The sequence below is a fragment of the Scyliorhinus torazame genome, chromosome 2, assembly GCF_047496885.1.
Source record: "Scyliorhinus torazame isolate Kashiwa2021f chromosome 2, sScyTor2.1, whole genome shotgun sequence".
Classification (NCBI taxonomy): Eukaryota; Metazoa; Chordata; class Chondrichthyes; order Carcharhiniformes; family Scyliorhinidae; genus Scyliorhinus; species Scyliorhinus torazame.
The window spans coordinates 100,499,370-100,516,384 of NC_092708.1; the positions used below are offsets into that span (position 1 = coordinate 100,499,370).

The following is a 17,015-nucleotide window of genomic DNA, read 5'->3' on the forward strand; positions in this document are numbered from 1 at the left end:
GAGGACCTTGCTGTTTGTGGTTTCTATCAATAATTTAGACATGAATGCAGGATGGGTGGTAAATCGTGAGGATGATAGCCTTCCTTTACAACAGGATATAGACGGGCTGGTCAGATAGGCTGATCAGTGGCCAATAGAATTCAATTTGGATATGTGTCCGGTGACATACGTTACAGGATAAACAAGGCAATTACATACATGATGAACGGCAGGACCCTAGGAAGCACCGACCATCAGAGGGAGTTTGTTGTGTGTGTATATCGGTCCCTTAAGGTAGCAGAGCAGGCGGATACAGTGGTTAAGAAGGCATATAGTATATTTTCCTTTATTAACCGAGGCATAGAGTTTAAGAGCAGGGAGGTTATGCTAGAACTATATAAAACGTTGGTTAGGTCACAGGTAAAGTATTGTGTGTAGTTCTGGGATCCACATTATAGGAGGGATGTGCTAGCACTTGAAAGGGTGCAAAGCAGAGGAGATTTATTGGATGTTGCCTGGGCTGGAGAGTTTTAGCTCTGAAGAGAGATTGGATAGATTGAGGTTGTATTCCTTGGAGTAGATGAGATGAGACTGAAGGGGGACATGATTGAGATGTATAAAATTATGAAGGGCATGGATAGAGTAGACAGGGAGAAACGTTTCCCCTGAGTGGAGGGATCAATGAGAATGGGCATAGATTTAAGGTAAGGGGTAGGAGGTTTAGAGGGGATGTGAAGAACAAGTTTTTCAGCCAGAGGGTGGGGGGAGTCTGGAACTCGCTGCCTGAAAGGGTGGTGGAGGCAGAGACCCTCTTAACATTTAGGAAGTATTTAGATGTGCACTTGCAATGCCAAGCTATACAAGGCTATGGGCCAAGTTCTGGAAAATGGAATTAGTATAGTTAGGTTGTTGTTCCTGACTGGCGAAGATGCGATGGACTGAAGGGCCGTTTCTGTGCTGTGGACTCTTTTGACTCTATAACTTATGATTCCAATAAACCATTGAAATGCTATATTTATAGAGCACATAGCAAGTAAATATCATAGTCACTGAATTGAAACTCATAGGTAAATTGTTTTCACAGTTTGCTGTCACTGCTCAATTTGATCCTGTCAGGATGATGAGTGACACAGAAGCATCAAAAGCTCGAATTGGAATTGGGACACAAGAAGAATTTCTCCCCCAAAAGCCACTATTTTATTTGTCTACGTACACTGATAAACAGGTATAGTACATTCGCATTTCCATGATATAAAATACTGCTTGTTCAGGCTATATGTGTGGTAGATTAACTCCAGCGGCCACTATTTAAAATTAAACAACTGGACTTTTTCTCAAAATCTTTGTACTATTTCCTTACAGTATTGTCCTGCTAGCTTTTGCGCTTTAGATTAGCAATAGTAATTTGCAATTCTATAGAATATATAAACACAGATATTTAACTTAGAAATATGTCCCAAGCTACTTCGCAGACGCATTATTAAAAAAAAGCTGTGCTAAAGAAGAAAGGGTGATGAAAAGCTGCTCAAAAACTTGTATTTTAAGGATGGTCTTACAGAAGGAGAAGGATCATAGAATCCCTACAATGCAGAAGGAGGCCATTCGGCCCATCGAGTCTGCACTGACCCTCTGAAAAAGCACCGGACTGAGGCCACCCTGCCCTAGTGTAAACCTGTAACCTAACTTGCGCATCCTTAGACACCAAGGGGCAATTTAGCATGGCCAATCCATCTAACCTGCACATCTTTGGATTGTGGAATGAAACTGGAGCACCCTCGCAGACACAGGGAGAACATACAAATTCCACACAGGCAGTAGGGCCAGAATTGAACCCGTGTCCTTGGCGCTGTCAGTTAGCAGTGCTAACCATTGTGTCATAATGCTGCCCCACGAGTTCCTCCTTCCCTTTAGTAGCCACAGTGACCTCTATGAAAATACAGTGTTGCCATTTGGAATATCACCGTCTTGCGCAATTTTCCAATGCGTCATGGAGAACTTCCCCAGAGGTCTGCCACATGTGGCAGTCTACTTGGACGACATTCTCATCACCGGAGCCATGGAAAGGGAGGTCCTGAGCAACCTGGAGGAAGTCCTCCAGTTTTCTGAGGTGGGCGTTCACTTCAAGTGGACTCCAGCGGCCGCACCGTGTGAAGAGATCTACCATGCGGATCTAGTGAAGTCTTGCAACACTAAAACTCAGTAGAAATTTGAGTTAAACGTCTCGGATGCAAATAAGAATCTTTTGTTGCCTCTATTTGATTACAATTGAGAGAAACTTAAATCTATTCTCAATAAAGTCCAGCTAGCAAAGGAAGTAACTTATACACAGTTTAACTTTCAAAATGATACAGAAATGGTTTCTTGCTTACAGCAGAACAGCTTGCGTTTACTTCAAGAGTTAGAGTGGAAAAATGAAAATATGAAAATAAAGATAGCGAGTAGTTAGATCAAAGTATAGAATGATCCTGGAATAAAGATGGCCGTGTGGACCATCATGTTTAAAGAGAATTTTATCAGTCTGAAGCCATCTGTCCACACCTCTATGTCGTCCTAATTGGTTTGGGTGAGAATCAAATACATTTGATTCGATGCTTACTGTCAATCCTTAATGTGCAACATAAGTTCTGAATGTTTCATGTTTGCATATTTGTGTATGCTATGGAATGCGATTTTGTGCGATTATCAAGACTGCTTTCTACTGGTTTTCTGCTGACTTTGCTTTCCCACATTCTGGACAATGGTGCCTTCATATTGCTATGGTGCTTACTTGACCTTGATCTTGATTACTGGTACAGCTTATTTCTTAATGTCAAACTAACTTTGAAAATATGTTCATCAGAACAATAGCTTTTTCATTTTCTCAGCAAAAATGTTGTTTTAATCTACAATTAGTTTATGCATGTGTCAGGTTTTTGTGCTTCTGTTGAAGTTATGTGTTTTGTCATGACCTGAGGTTATGAGTGCTGAAATCCTTATTTTAACATGGGTATTAAAACTGGGCCTTAATATTTACATTAAAATAGCCTTTTTACCTATCGGATCTATCGGGAAATAGTTGATTACTATCACCGTGCTCCATGGCGAACTCGGACCATGGAGCTGGACACTGGAAATAGACCCCCGATCGACTGCATGCCCGACACTGACCGCCCACCCAAAAATTTCTGGACTGTGTCCAGGACCCCTGCCCTCCGATCGGCCTGCCCCGACCAGGGTGGTCGCAGACTGAGTCCGCAGCCGCCATGCTAGTATCCGGTCGGGGCGGAGAATGGCGGAGCGGACCTCCAGCAATGGCCCCAGGTAGGTGCTAGGCAGCGTGGCGTACTCTCTGAGTACGCCGCTTTTCGGCGGCCGCAGAATCGGGGAACCAGTGCCGGTCCCAATTCCGTGTGGTGTAATGGATTCTCCGCCACAGGGCCGGCCACAAATTCGCCGGCGGGGTGTGGAGAATCCAGTCCCATGTCTTTCAGGACTTGTGGGAGTACATCGGAGCACCCGGAGGAAACTCACGTAGACACGGGGAGAACATTCAGATTCCACACAGACAGTGACCCAAACCGGGAATTGAACCTGGGTCCCAGGTGCTATAAAGCAACAGTGCTAATCATTGTGCTAGACGGGATGTGTGGAAACAAAACTTGCATGATTTTTACTCAGTTAGCATCCCACGCCACATGCCACTACCAGCGTAGCACCAGCTGATGTATTGATGGGCCGGAGGCTCAGGATCTGCATTAGCCTCATGTTCCCCGATATTGGCAGGAGAGCACAACACAGTCAGGACCTGCAGAAGCAAGTTCGGTGAAGGCGGACATTAACTAACGGACAATGCTGTGGGGACGCATTTTATGTCCAAAACGTTGGGGCGGGAGCCTGTTGGATTCCAGGGACAGTGGTCCACAGACCGGACCAGTCTCCTACCAAGCAAAGACGAGCAAAAGGACATTGCGGTAGCACCTTGATCACCTCGGGAGCAGAGAGCCAGTGTTAGAACACCCCCCACCAGAGGAACTGCCTTTCTGCCACCTCAGCATGGCACATAGGGGCCTGGGGTGATTTGCATGGGAGTAGGAGATGAGAAATGCATTTAAAGTATTTTTATTCGTGGCATTTTAGATTTTATACAGAATAAAAGACACATACATCAGAAACCCCCCCCACAAATCACACTCCAAACACCCAAACCCTTCCATTCCTGCCCCGGCCCCACTTTCCAACTGTAATAACAAAAGAACCCTTGCCCAGAACCCCACTCCCCTATATCCCCCGTCCCCGCTGACGTTTCACCACTTTTTCAAGAAGGCTATGAACAACCTCCAACACGAGACAAACCCCTTATCGACATCTCTTTGTCTTTCCAGGTGCAGAAACTCCTCCAAGTTGCTCTGCCACACTGTCACTTTAGGTGGCTCCGAGTCCCACCACCCTAACAGTATCTGCCTCCGGGCTATTGGGGAGGCAAAGGCCAACACGCCAGCGTCTTTCCCCACCTGCACTCTGGGATCTTCCGAAACTCCAAATATTGCCACCCACAGGTTCGGAGCCATCTTCACCCCTAGCACCTTTGACATTGTGGCCGGAAGGCCTCCCAAAACCCCTGCAACTTCGACATGCCCAAAACATGTGGAAATGATTTGCTGGTCCCCTTGCTCTCTGCCCACATCTAACCTCTACTCCTGGAAAGAATCAACTCATCCTTGACTCCATCATGTGCCCTATGCACCACCTTGAACTGGATGAGACTCAGGCTTGCTCATGAGGGGGATGCGTTTATACTCCGCAGGGCCTCATTCAATAGCCTGCCCTCTACAACCCCTCCCCCCCAGCTCCTCTCCCCATTTCTGTTTTATTTCCTCCACCGAAGACCGCCCTCTCTCCATCAACTCCCCATACATGTCCGAGATCCTTCCCTCTTATCTCATCCTCGGACAAGATTTTATCCTACAGCGCCGGGGTGGTAACTTTGGAAACGTAACATAGAAACATAGAAAATAGAAGCAGGAGGAGGCCATTCGGCCCTTGGAGCCTTTTCCATCATTCATTGTGATCATGGCTGATCATCAAGTTCAATACCCTAATCCGGCCTTCCCCCCATATCCCTTGATCTCTTTAGCTCCAAGAGCTATATCTAATTCCTTCTTGAAATTACACAACGCTTTGGCCTCAACTACTTTCTGTGTAAGTAAATTCCACAGATAATAATAATAGATTCACCACTCTCTGGGTGAAGAAATTTCTCCTCGCTTCAGTCCTAAAAGGTTGACCCCTTATCCTCAAACGATGAACCCTAGTTCTGGACTCCCCCACCATTGGGAACATTCTTTCTGAATCTACTCTGTCTAATCCTGTTAACATTTTTGAAGTTTCTGGGAGAACCCTCTCACTCTTCTAAACTCCAATGAATATAATCCTTTAAAAATATATATTTTTATTAAAGTTTACATTTTTTTAAATAAACATTTTATTGAGGTATTTATGATTTTATAACAATAACAGAAGAAACAGAGTACATACAAATATAAACATAGTGCAAAAGCCATCTTCCTCCCTCACAGGTCCCACCTTTCTCCCACACTAATCTAAACTCAACTAGATCCTAAACCACCCCCCCCCCCCCTCTCTGCTGACAGTTAAATTTACCTAAAGAAGTCGATGAACGGCTGCCTCCTCCGGGTGAACCCTAACATTGACCCTCTCAAGGCGAACTTGATTTTCTCCAGACAGAGAAAGCTAGCCATGTCAGTAGGCCAGGTCTCTGACTTCAGGGGCTTTGAGTCCCTCCAAGCTAATGATATCCGTCTCCGGGCTACCAAGGGGGCAAAGGCCAGAACGTCTGCCTCTTTCTCCTCCTGGATTCCCGGATCTTCCGGCACTCCGAAAATCGCCACATCTGGACTCGGAGCCACCCTTGTTTTTCACACCTTGGACATGACATCCGCAAACCCCTGCCAGAATCCCCTGAGCTTCGGGCATGTCCAAAACATATGAACATGGTTCGCTGGTCCTCCCCCACACCTTTCACACCTGTCTTCTACCCCAAAGAACCTGCTCATCCGGGCCACTATCATGTGAGCCCGGTGAATGACCTTAAACTGAATCAGGCTGAGCCTGGCACATGTTGTGGACGCGTTGACTCTACTCAACGCATCCACCCGAGACCATCCTGTATCCTCCTAACTCCTCTTCCCATTTGTGTTTCAGCTCCTCGGGCTGCGTTTCCTCTGACCCCATGAGTTCTTTATAAATGTCCGAAACCCTCCCTCCTCCCACCCACCTTCTGGAAACTAACCTGCCCTGAATCCCCCTTGGTGGTAAGAGCGGGAAGGTTGTGACCTGCCTGTGTAGGAAATCTCGCGCCTGCAGATACCTGAACTCATTCCCATCCGTCAATTCAAATTTCTCGTCCAGCTCTCTCAGGCTGGGAAAGCTCCCCTCTATAAACAGATCGCCCATCCTCTCGGTCCCTGTTCTTTGTCATCTCCGAAATCTTCCGTCCAGCCTCCCCGGGGCAATCAATGGCTATTGGAGATTGGAGACCAGACCGATGCTCCCTCTGCTCCCACATGTTTCCTCCATTGCCCCAGACTCTCAGGGCTGCCACTACCACGGGGCTGGTGGAGTACTATGCTGGCGGGAACGACAGAGGTGCTGTTACCAATGCCCCCAAACCCGTGCCCTTACATGATGCCACCTCACTCGCTCCCACATCGACCCCCCCCCCCTCCACCCACTTCCTTCTCATTCGCTAACGGTCCAACATCCAATCTCCAATGCGGGCGTTGGCCACCCTCCTTGCTCACCTGTAGGTCCACCCAGTGCAGGGCATGATCCGAGACCGCAATCGCTGAATACTCAGTGTCCACTACCCCCGTCAGTAAAGCCCTGTTCAAGATGAAAAAGTCAATCCGGGAGTACACTTTATACACGTGTGTGTAAAAGGAGAACTCCTTCACTCTCGGCTGCCCAAACCTCCATGGGTCCACTCCCCCCATCTGCTCCATAAACCCCTTTAGCTGCTTTGCCATTGCTGGCACCCTGCCTGTCCATGAGCTCAACTTGTCTAGCCTTGGGTCAATGACTGTGTTGAAGTCCCACTCCCCATGACCAACTTATGCGAATCCAGATCCGGGATCTTCCCCAACATCCTCCTTATGAACTCCACATCATCCTAATTTGGCGCGTACACATTCAGGAGTACCACCAGCAGCCCTTCCAGCTTCCCACTAACCATGATGTAACGGCCTCCTACATCCGCAACTATTCTTCCCGCCTCGAATGACACTCGCTTATTAATCAGGATCGCGACCCCTCTAGTCTTAGAGTCCAGCCCCAAGTGAAATACCTGTCTGACCCATCCCTTCCTTAATCTAATCTGATCGGTTACCCTAAGGTGCGTCTCCTGCAACATTGCCACGTCCGCCTTCAATCCCCTCAAATGCGCGAACACGCGTGCCCTCTTAACCGGCCCATTTAGCCCTCCAACGTTCCATGTGATCAGCCTGGTTGGGGGGGCTTCTCGCCCCCCCCCCCCCCATCCGCCAATCAACCATCATCTTTCTTGGGCCAGTCCTCAGCTCGCGCCCCGCGCATTCACAGGCCCGCCCCCAGGCAGCCTCCATCCCCGACCTCCCTTTTGTCCCCCAGCAAAAGTCCCTCCCCATCAGCAGAACAGTTCCCCCCTCCCCTCCCCCCAATAACAGCACTATGCAAACCGCCCACTTCAACAAGCATAACATCTGCTCACCCCCCACTACGCTTCCGTGAGCCAGCCCGCCCAGCTAGCCCATGGCGTCAGACATTTTCCCACCTATTGCGCCCCCCCCCCCCCTCCCCCCCTCCCCCTGCTCGGCCACACATATGCAAAAGAAAATCCCAGCTCAGTTGACCAAAAAGAACACAAAGAAAAGCAAAAACCCCACATCGAAAATTCACACCTCCATCCCCCATCAGTGCAAATGCAAACTTTAACTTACACAAATATGCGGCAGCCCCAGGATCAATACAGAAGTCATTCCAGATATAGTCCAAAAACGAAAACTTTTTTAACATTAACGCTACTGCAAAGTTCAAACATCTCAGTCCACTGCCAGCCCTTTCCTTCTGGCGAAGTCCATCGCTTCCTCGGGCGACTCAAAGTAAAAATGTTACTCCTCAGAAGTAACCCAAAGACAGTCCGGATACAGCAGTCCAAACTTCACCTTCTTCGTGAAAAGAGTCGACTCTACTTGGTTGAACCCTACTCTTCTCCTGGCTACGTCTGCGCTCAGATCCTGCTATATACGCAGGATGCTGTTCTCCCACCTACAGCTTCGTGTCTGCCTGGCCCACCGTAAGATACACTCCTTGTCCAGGTACCTGTGGAATCTCACCACCATTGCCCTCGGGGGGGTCCCCTACACGCGGCTTCCTCGCCAGCGCTCTGTGAGCCCTGTCCACCTCCAAGGGTTGGGTGAACGTCCCATCCCCCATTAGCTTCTCAAACATGCCCACTATGTATGCCCCTGCGTCCGCACCTTCGGACCCCTGCGGGAGACCAATGGTTCTCAAGTTCTGCCGGCGGGACCTATTCTCATGCAGATAAAAGTGGTGCACAGAGCGCATTTGACAAGAACCCAATGAGCAGGTTCTTCGCGGAGGTGGAGGACAAATGTGAACGGTACCAGGGAGGCCCGACCAACCACGCACACATGGGCATGCCCTAGACCTGTTGGATTCTGGCCAGCCTTCTTCGAGGCAATGTCCAAGGTTGTGGGAGTGAATGTGGAGCCATGTCCGAGAGTGGCAGTCTTTTCACCAGAACGTGATTTGCCCCCCCCCCCCGCATCGTTCACACACATCTTCTACCCTCATAGAGCCGGCTCATCCTCGCCCTCGTGAGGTGTGCTCTGTATACCACCTTCAGCTGTATCAGCCCCTTCCTCGCGCACAAGGTGGAGGCGTTCACTCTCCGGAGCACCGCACACCAGAACCCCTCCTCCATACCTCTCCCAACTCTTCCTCCCACTTTGCTTTCATCCCTTCCAGTGGTGCCTTCTCCTCTTCCAAAATTGCCACGTAAACCGCCGACACTACCCCCTTCTCCAATTTCCCTGTCGTCAGCATCTCCTCCAGCAATGTGGAGGCCGGCTCCACCGGGAAGCTCTGTAACTCCTTCCTGGCAAAATCTCGAATCTGCATATATCTAAATATTTCCCCCTGCTCCAGCCCATACTTCGCTCCCAGCTCCTTCAATCCTACAAACCGACCCCCAAGAAACAAATCTTTTAGTGTCTTAATCCACTTCTCCTCCCATTTCAGACAATTTCCGTCCCACTTCGCTGGCTCAAATCTGTGGTTCCCCCGAATCGGCATTTCCCTGGACCCTACCCCCAACCCGAAGTGTTGGCAAAACTGCCTCCAAATTCTCAATGAAGCTATTATTAACGGACTCCCTGAGTATTTCCCCGGGGCCATCGGGAGCAGCACTGTTGCTAGCGCCTTCAATGCCGACCCCCTATCCAAACTATCCTCCACTCTGACCCACTGGGAATCAACCCCTCCGACACAGTTCCCCCCTTTCTCCACATTCACCGTCCATTAATAATACATCAAGTTCGGAAGACCCAAACCCCCTGCCTGCCTTCCCCTTTGTAGCAGCACCTTTCCACCTTCTCTCCCCACATGAACGAGGTAATCATTCCTTCAATCTCTCTAAAAAATGCCTTCGGCAAGAAAATCAATGTGGCGACCAGAATTGCACACAGTACTCCAGCTGTGGCCTCATCAAAGTTCTGTATAGCTCCATCATGACCTCCCTGCTTTTGTAATTTATGATAAAAGCAAATGTCCCATATGCTTTTTTGTCCGCCCTATTAACCTGCCCTTCTGCCTTCAGAGATCTATGGACAAACACATCAAGGTCCCTTTTCTTCAGAACTTCCCAGTGTCAGACCTTTCCTTGTCAAAATACTCCTTCCAAAGTGTATCACCTCACACTTTTCAGGGTTAAATTCCATCTGTCACTTATCTGTCCATTAATCACCTGACCAATCTATGTGTCATCTGTCTACGAGTCCCCATCGGGGGGCTTGGAGGTGTACAGTATCCGGTAGAAGGCCTTGAACGTTTTGTTGACCTTTTTTGGTTCAGCTACCTGTCCACCTCTGCTCACCTTCACCTGGGCTATTTCCCTTGTGGCTGCCTGCTTTCTCAGCTGGTGAGCCAGCAGGCGGCTAGTCTGCTCTCCGCGCTCATAAAAGGTCCCCCGTATCTGGCAGAGCTGCTGCACTGCCTTCCTGGTGGATAGCAGGTTAAAGTCCATTTGTAGCCTTTTCCTGTCCGCTAGAAGCTCTACGTTCGGGACCTCAGAGTATCTTCCGTCAACCTCCAGTATGGAGTTGAGCAGTTGTTGCCTTGTCACCCTCTCTTCCTTATCTCGATGAGCCTTTTAGGCTATAATTTCTCCCCTAATCATAGCCTTCAGTGCCTCCCAGAACGCAGAAGGTGAGATACATATTCCAGTTGTTTGGAACATACTGGCCTATGGCCTGTGATGTTTTCTGGCAGAAGACCTTGTCCAAACTCCATGTGTGGGCGTTGGGCATGGCCCGTCTCCAACCTCACATCCATGTAATGTGGAGCGAGGTTGGATATTACGATCGCAGAGTATTCTGTTCTGACTATGTCGGGGATTTCCGCCATGGTCTTCTTTATAAATTCCATGTCATCCCAGTTGGGCACGTACATGTTTACTAGGATAAAAGCAAATTACTGTGGATGCTGGAATCTGAAACGAAAGAGAAAATGCTGGAAACTCTCAGCCGGTCTGGCAGCATCTGTAGGGAGAGAAAAGAGCTAACGTTTCGAGTCCGATGACTCTGTCAAAGCTAACAGACAGAGAAAGTGGGAAATATTTATACTGTGGAGTGAGAATGAAAGATGAGTCATAGCCACAGAAACCCAGGGAAACCGGGTACAAATGGCCACAGAAACCAAGGGGAAAGAGTGCTAATGGCAGTCCCCAAAGAGAGCAAAAGATGTGAAAGGCCAAACAGCAGAGAAACTAACATCAGTTAGTTTCTAACAGGGTTGCCAAGTACCTCTGATCCACCTCCAGAATGACCTCCACTAATCGTTGCCTTTTTAGCTGCTTCCCCCTTCACTGTATGCGCACTCGAAATAAACTCACCCCTGATCACCGCCTTCTACGCTTCCCACACTACGGAGGCAGAAACCATCCTATTTAGCTCCACACAATTTCGTATAGCTACCCCTATCCTTTTGCAGACCCCCTTATCAGCAAACAACCCAACATCTAACCCCCACTGCGGCCACTGGGAACCCTCTCTCTCCATGCACAAGTCCATCAGATGCAGTGTGTGGTCTGAGACCAGGATCGCCGAATATTCTGTCCCAGCCACACCTGCCAGCAACCTCTTATCCAGTACAAACAATTTGATCTGAGAATACACCCGTTGAACATGCGAAAAGAACGAGAATTCCTTCGCCCTCCCAAACCGCCGCGGGCCCACCCATCCCATTCGCCCCATAAATCCTAACAGTTCCCTCACCATCGCCAACACCTTAAGGGACCTAGGACACAACCAATCTACCGTTGAATCAAGAAACGTATTGAAATCCCTCCCCATAATCAATCGGTGTGTGTCCAAGTCCAGAACATCTTCTTCACAAATTGTACATCGTCCCAGTTGGGGGCATATATATTCACTAACATCATGGGTGCCTCCTCCAACTTCCTGCTCACCATGACAAATCTGCCCCCAGGATCCTCCACAATGCTACCAGCTGAAGACGGCACCTTCTTACTAACCAGCACCACTACCCCCTCATCTTCATATCCAACCCTGAATGAAACACCTCCCCCACCCGACCTTTGCTCAACTTTGTTTGATCTGCAACTTTTAAATGAGTCTCTTGCATGAACATCATGTCTGCCTTCAAGCCCTTTAAGTGCACAAAGAGCAATCAAGGCTCTTGATCAGCCATTTCAGTCTCCCAGTGTTCCAGGTGATCAGCCTCGTTGGAGGACTAAGGCTCCCACCCCATCCCGATCAGCTATATCCGCTGTTTGATGAGCTCCTCCAGGCCCACACCCCACCCACCTCCATGGCCGCCATCCCCCCTTAATCAACTGTGCCACACCAAGTTGTCCAGCTTCCTCCGCAGCTTCTTCTGGTCCTCCGCCATCATCAACATTTCAGCCTCCAATGAGGTCAACCGACTCTCATGGTCGAACACCGACTCCTTCACCTTCTAGAGTGACGCATTCTGCGCCTCCAACCTCTGCTCCACTTGCTCTAGGGCAGCTCGGGTTGGCTCTTCTACCTTCGTCAAGTCTTTTGAGGCCTCCTTCCTCTGCTGCTGGAATTTAGCCATCAAAAACTCCACTAGTTGCTCCGTTGGCCATTGTGCGGGCAGCGACGCCATACAGCTCTCCACCATCTTTTCCTCTGTCACACCTCGAGAGCACTCCTGGTCTGAGCGTTGCCCTTATTGCACTCGTCAATTGGTAGGGCATAGACATTCCCTGCAGAAGGAGACTCACTGTTCCTACATTTCCCACCTGCGTAACACCCCGCAAAATGGGCGTAAAGGACCAAAAATTCCAACTTCGGGCAGGAGCCACCTAATGTGCGACCACTCACTCCATGGCCACCACCGGAGGTCGAGAGATGCATATAATCACAGAATTGTCACCTGATACTTTCAAAAATATTTTTAGAATCTAACAGCTTCCTACATTATGCAGGCCATATTATTATTACATTTAATTACCTTGGAATAATAATGCCGTCTTCCTGCTGTTGCTAACTTTTGCCTTAGTTTAATTGCTCTGTTTTATCACCTTTGCTCTTGAGTCGCCAGGTGTCTTTCTGATACCGCCACGTGGTTCAAGTCCGAGTAATGATCAATAATCCAATACACCGCTTAGTAAGGTTTAAATTAAAGCACATTTATTATACACAGTAATCACTACTCATGCATAAATTCTACGTCTAAGCTACTTCTACGACTAACAGGCCAATACTTAACTCGGAACTGGCCCACCAGGTCAGGGAAATGAATGGCCTTTTGTTCGGGTTCTGAGCCTGCGGGATTTGAAGTTGGTACAGATTGGTAGCTAGGAGCGCCTATCTCGTAGCGAGCGTTGAAGTAAGACTTACTCAATTTCAGCGCTGGCTGGACCGGTCACTGTCAAGGGTTGGTTCGCGTTGCTGAGTGACCTGGTCAAGAAGAGAAGCAGAGGGCCGATTTGAACTTGGCCTCTATTCTTATAGTCCCCAGGGGCTTCCCGCCTTTCGGGGTGGACCCTGTACCTTCCAAGTGATTGGACTTTGTCCCAATCACTTGGTTCGATTTTCTCCAATGCTGGAGCGATTCCTTGATCGATGGGCGGTTTTGAGGTGGTCGTTCACCTCCCTTTGTGTAGGCTTCTGCTGGCGCCGACGAGTCTGGGTTGGCTTTATGTATCTAAATGTTGCTCATTGTTCCCGGGGGTTGCTCATTAGTATGCAGATAGCTGGTGTTTTGTTATGCTGATGGTTGCCGGTATCGATCTTGTCTGGCCTTTCCAGAGGTAAATACACACCCAACCTGCAGCTGCTTGTTTGTGTCCTGTTGGCTGACTTTCCCATCAGCCTTTGCCGTTCGCCATTTTAAATTGGGAGTTAGCCATTCTAAATCGGGAGTTAGCCATTTTAACTGGCTACATTCCCTCCTTGTGATCCTAACGCGAAGCGTGAAGGATCACATAACTATGTTGCTTTCCATTCCCTGACCTGAGGGGGACACTTCCTTCATGGCCTCTGCACTGACTATAGCTATGCAAAACATTTTTAACTAACAATTCTAAGGGCGCTATGTCAAACAGGGACATGCATTACAAAACAATAAACTGGGAACCTCTAACTATTCTCAATACACAACACTCATTTAAACATTTCATTATCCTACCTTCCTCAATCATACAACAAAATCATAGCATTTCATACACAATCTTTCCTGGCTTGGCAGTCAAGCTCAGGATCATACAATTTGCTCATGAAAAGTTCTTTACATTTCTTTATTTACAATAATCGCAAGTGACTGCACTTTATTATAGATCGCGGGGGTCGGGGGTCTGGTCGTAACCGAACATAGGGGATCTGATCCTATATACCGGGATTCGAGCGCGGTAGGCTCTCCTTCTCCCTTTCCGTAGACGCATAGTCTGCACAATGCAGCAGAGCATCGCTAATGCTAGTAATGTTTCTATTACATAGGACAGGGAGTACCAGGTTATAAACCTGGCACACCAAGATGCTGTAGTGTCGCTGGTGACTGGGCTCTGGGTACTGCGGGGAAGTGAAACATTAACAGCTGGAGGGCTTGAAATCATGGGATTCGCATTCACGCGCAACCAAATGTCCAAAATCATGGGGGTGATGCACATGAAGGAAGTCCTCATGGCTCTTCTCTTTCCTTTTCTTCTCTTCTCCGGTCCTGGAGCTTCTGGAGTTCTGTGGAAACAAGCATAGTGTCTGTAACTATCTTTGTTTAATATCTTGTACGCTAGTGTGTCTGTCCTGTAATGCCAATTACTCCTTTTATAATTGGTCACTATGTGTGACTCCCTCATTTTTTTTCAAAAAACAAATTTTAGGACACGGTACACTTCCCAATAATGAACCAGTGCTGATTTACCATCCAAATGTTGCAGGATGTAAATAGCATGTGGTTGGCAATCTAAAGGTTACCAAAACAAAACAAAACTTTTTGAACTGAAAGTGCCAAAATGAGGTGCGTATGGGCCGCAAAGGGTACAAGTTGGATGGAGTCCCCGGGTAGGATGGCTACCAATGCCGTGTCTCTCCTACCCAAGCGTAGTTGACCAGAGGGGGGTTCCCAGGCAGGGCGGGTCCCAAGCTGTTTCTCCACTGCCTGAGCAACCGACAAGAACGGGCAAAAAATGTAGTCATCGTGGTGGGGCTGCCGTAGTGGTTCTATCCTTCGAACCAGAAGGGTAGTTACGAACGGGCATCTGGTTCCGTAACCAGTCTCTGCAGACAAGCTCTCAGAGGTTTCTGCTGAACTAGTGTCTGGCAATGGTGAGTCTCTGTAGGCAAGTCCTCAGAGGTTTCGGCCGAATAGGCGTGGGGCAGTGAGAAAAAATTCTCCTGTCGGACATACAACATTTAACAAACGTACGCACAACATAAAACATTCTGCAGGTTGTGGCGCAACCAATTACTCACGAGTCGAGAAGTGACAAAGTCAATCGAGGCTTTATTAAGCAAGACTTGTTCCCCAGCAGCTCAGTTACAGAATGCGGCTGCTGGGAGAACCCGGGCTCTTATACTCTGCCTTACTGGGTGGAGCCAGCAGGTGGCAGATCCAACCAGGACCCAGTGTCTGTCTACCAATAGCCTCTCGGCATCACAGGTACCGTACTACCCCTAATACATACCACCACATTCGCCCCTTGTTAAAAAGGAACCCGGCGGGGTGGTGGGTCGCATGGTGGTAGGGGTTTACAAAGCTGGTCCTGGAATTATTTTCATACAGTGGCTATGCATTGATCTCAACAGTTAACTATTTACAGGTTTTGTCAGAATTATTTCCAGATTTTTGTTTTGTCACACGGATTCCACGAGTCGAGCGGGTGCCCTGATCGTCCTCGTCGATCGTCTCAGCCCCGGTGGTGGTGCAGGTGCTGGCTCGGGCAGGGCACTGTCGTCTCTGGGAGTGTTGCGCTGTTTGTCCCTGTTACCTTACGCTTGGGCGGGCACGGGAGGAGGACCGATCCACCCGGGAAGGGAGCGGCAGTAGGATGCACCGGTGGGAGGGAGGGGGTGATTGGTGTTGGGGGGGCATGTGTGGTTCCGGCGGGCGCCAGGTCCCGCAGGGAGACCGTGTCCTGTCGGCTGTCGGGGTATGCCACGTAGGCGTACTGAGGGTTTGCATGGAGAAGGTGAACCCACTCGACCAATGGGTCCGATTTGTGTGCCCGCACATGCTTTCGGAGCAAGATGGGTCCTGGGGCTGCCAGCCAGGTCGGCAGCGACGTTCCGGAGGAGGACTTCCTAGGGAAGACAAGGAGGCGCTCGTGAGGCGTTTGATTAGTGGTGGTACACAGCAGCGACCGGATGGAGTGGAGGGCATCCGGGAGGACTTCCTGCCAACGGGAAACTGGGAGATTTCTGGACCGTAGGGCCAGTAGGACGGTCTTCCAGACCGTACCGTTCTCCCTCTCTACCTGACCGTTCCCCCGGGGGTTGTAACTGCTCGTCCTGCTCGAGGCAATGCCCTTGCTGAGCAGGAACTGACGCAGTCCGTCGCTCATGAAGGAGGACCCCCTGTCGCTATGGATGTACGCGTTGAAACCGAACAGTGTAAAGATGGTGCCGACGGCTTTAATGACTGTGGCCGCGGTCATGTCGGGGCAGGGGATGGCGAAGGGGAAACGGGAGTATTCGTCCACCACATTTAGGAAGTACGCGTTGCGGTCGGTGGAGGGGAGGGGGCCTTTGAAATCCAAACTGAGTCATTCAAAGGGTCGGGAAGCCTTTATCAGGTGCGCTCCATCTGGCCTGAAAAAGTGCGGTTTGCACTCTGCGCAGATTTGGCAGTTCCTGGTGGCTGTTCGGACCTCCTCAACAGAGTAGGGGAGGTTGCGGGACTTCACAAAATGGTAGAATCGAGTGACCCCCGGGTGGCAGAGGTCCTCGTGGAGGGCTTGGAGGCGGTCTACTTGTGCGTTGGAACATGTGCCGCGCGGGATAGGGCATCGGACGGCTCGTTCAGCTTTCCGGGACGATACAAGATCTCATAGTTATAGGTGGAGATCTCAATCCTCCACCTCAAGATCTTGTCGTTCTTGATTTTGCCCCGCTGTGCATTATCGAACATAAAGGCTACCGGCCGTTGGTCAGTGAGGAGAGTGAATCACCTGCCGGCCAGGTAATGCCTCCACTGTCGCACAGCTTCCACTATGGCTTGGGCTTCCTTTTCCACTGAGGAGTGGCGGATTTCTGAGGCATGGACGGTCCGGGAGAAAA

At 49.4% G+C, this 17,015-nt stretch overlaps 1 protein-coding gene across 8 annotated transcripts in view; it reads left to right on the forward strand.

Annotated features, from left to right (window-relative positions):
* Positions 1-17,015, forward strand: part of LOC140390043 (coiled-coil domain-containing protein 148-like) — a 301,551-nt gene that overhangs the window by 246,177 nt on the left and 38,359 nt on the right. For all 8 annotated transcript variants that reach the window (XM_072474916.1, XM_072474899.1, XM_072474930.1 and 5 more), the window contains one exon: positions 1,064-1,204. In XM_072474916.1, coding sequence (XP_072331017.1) covers positions 1,064-1,204 — 141 coding nt within the window. The remainder of the gene's footprint in view (positions 1-1,063; positions 1,205-17,015) is intronic.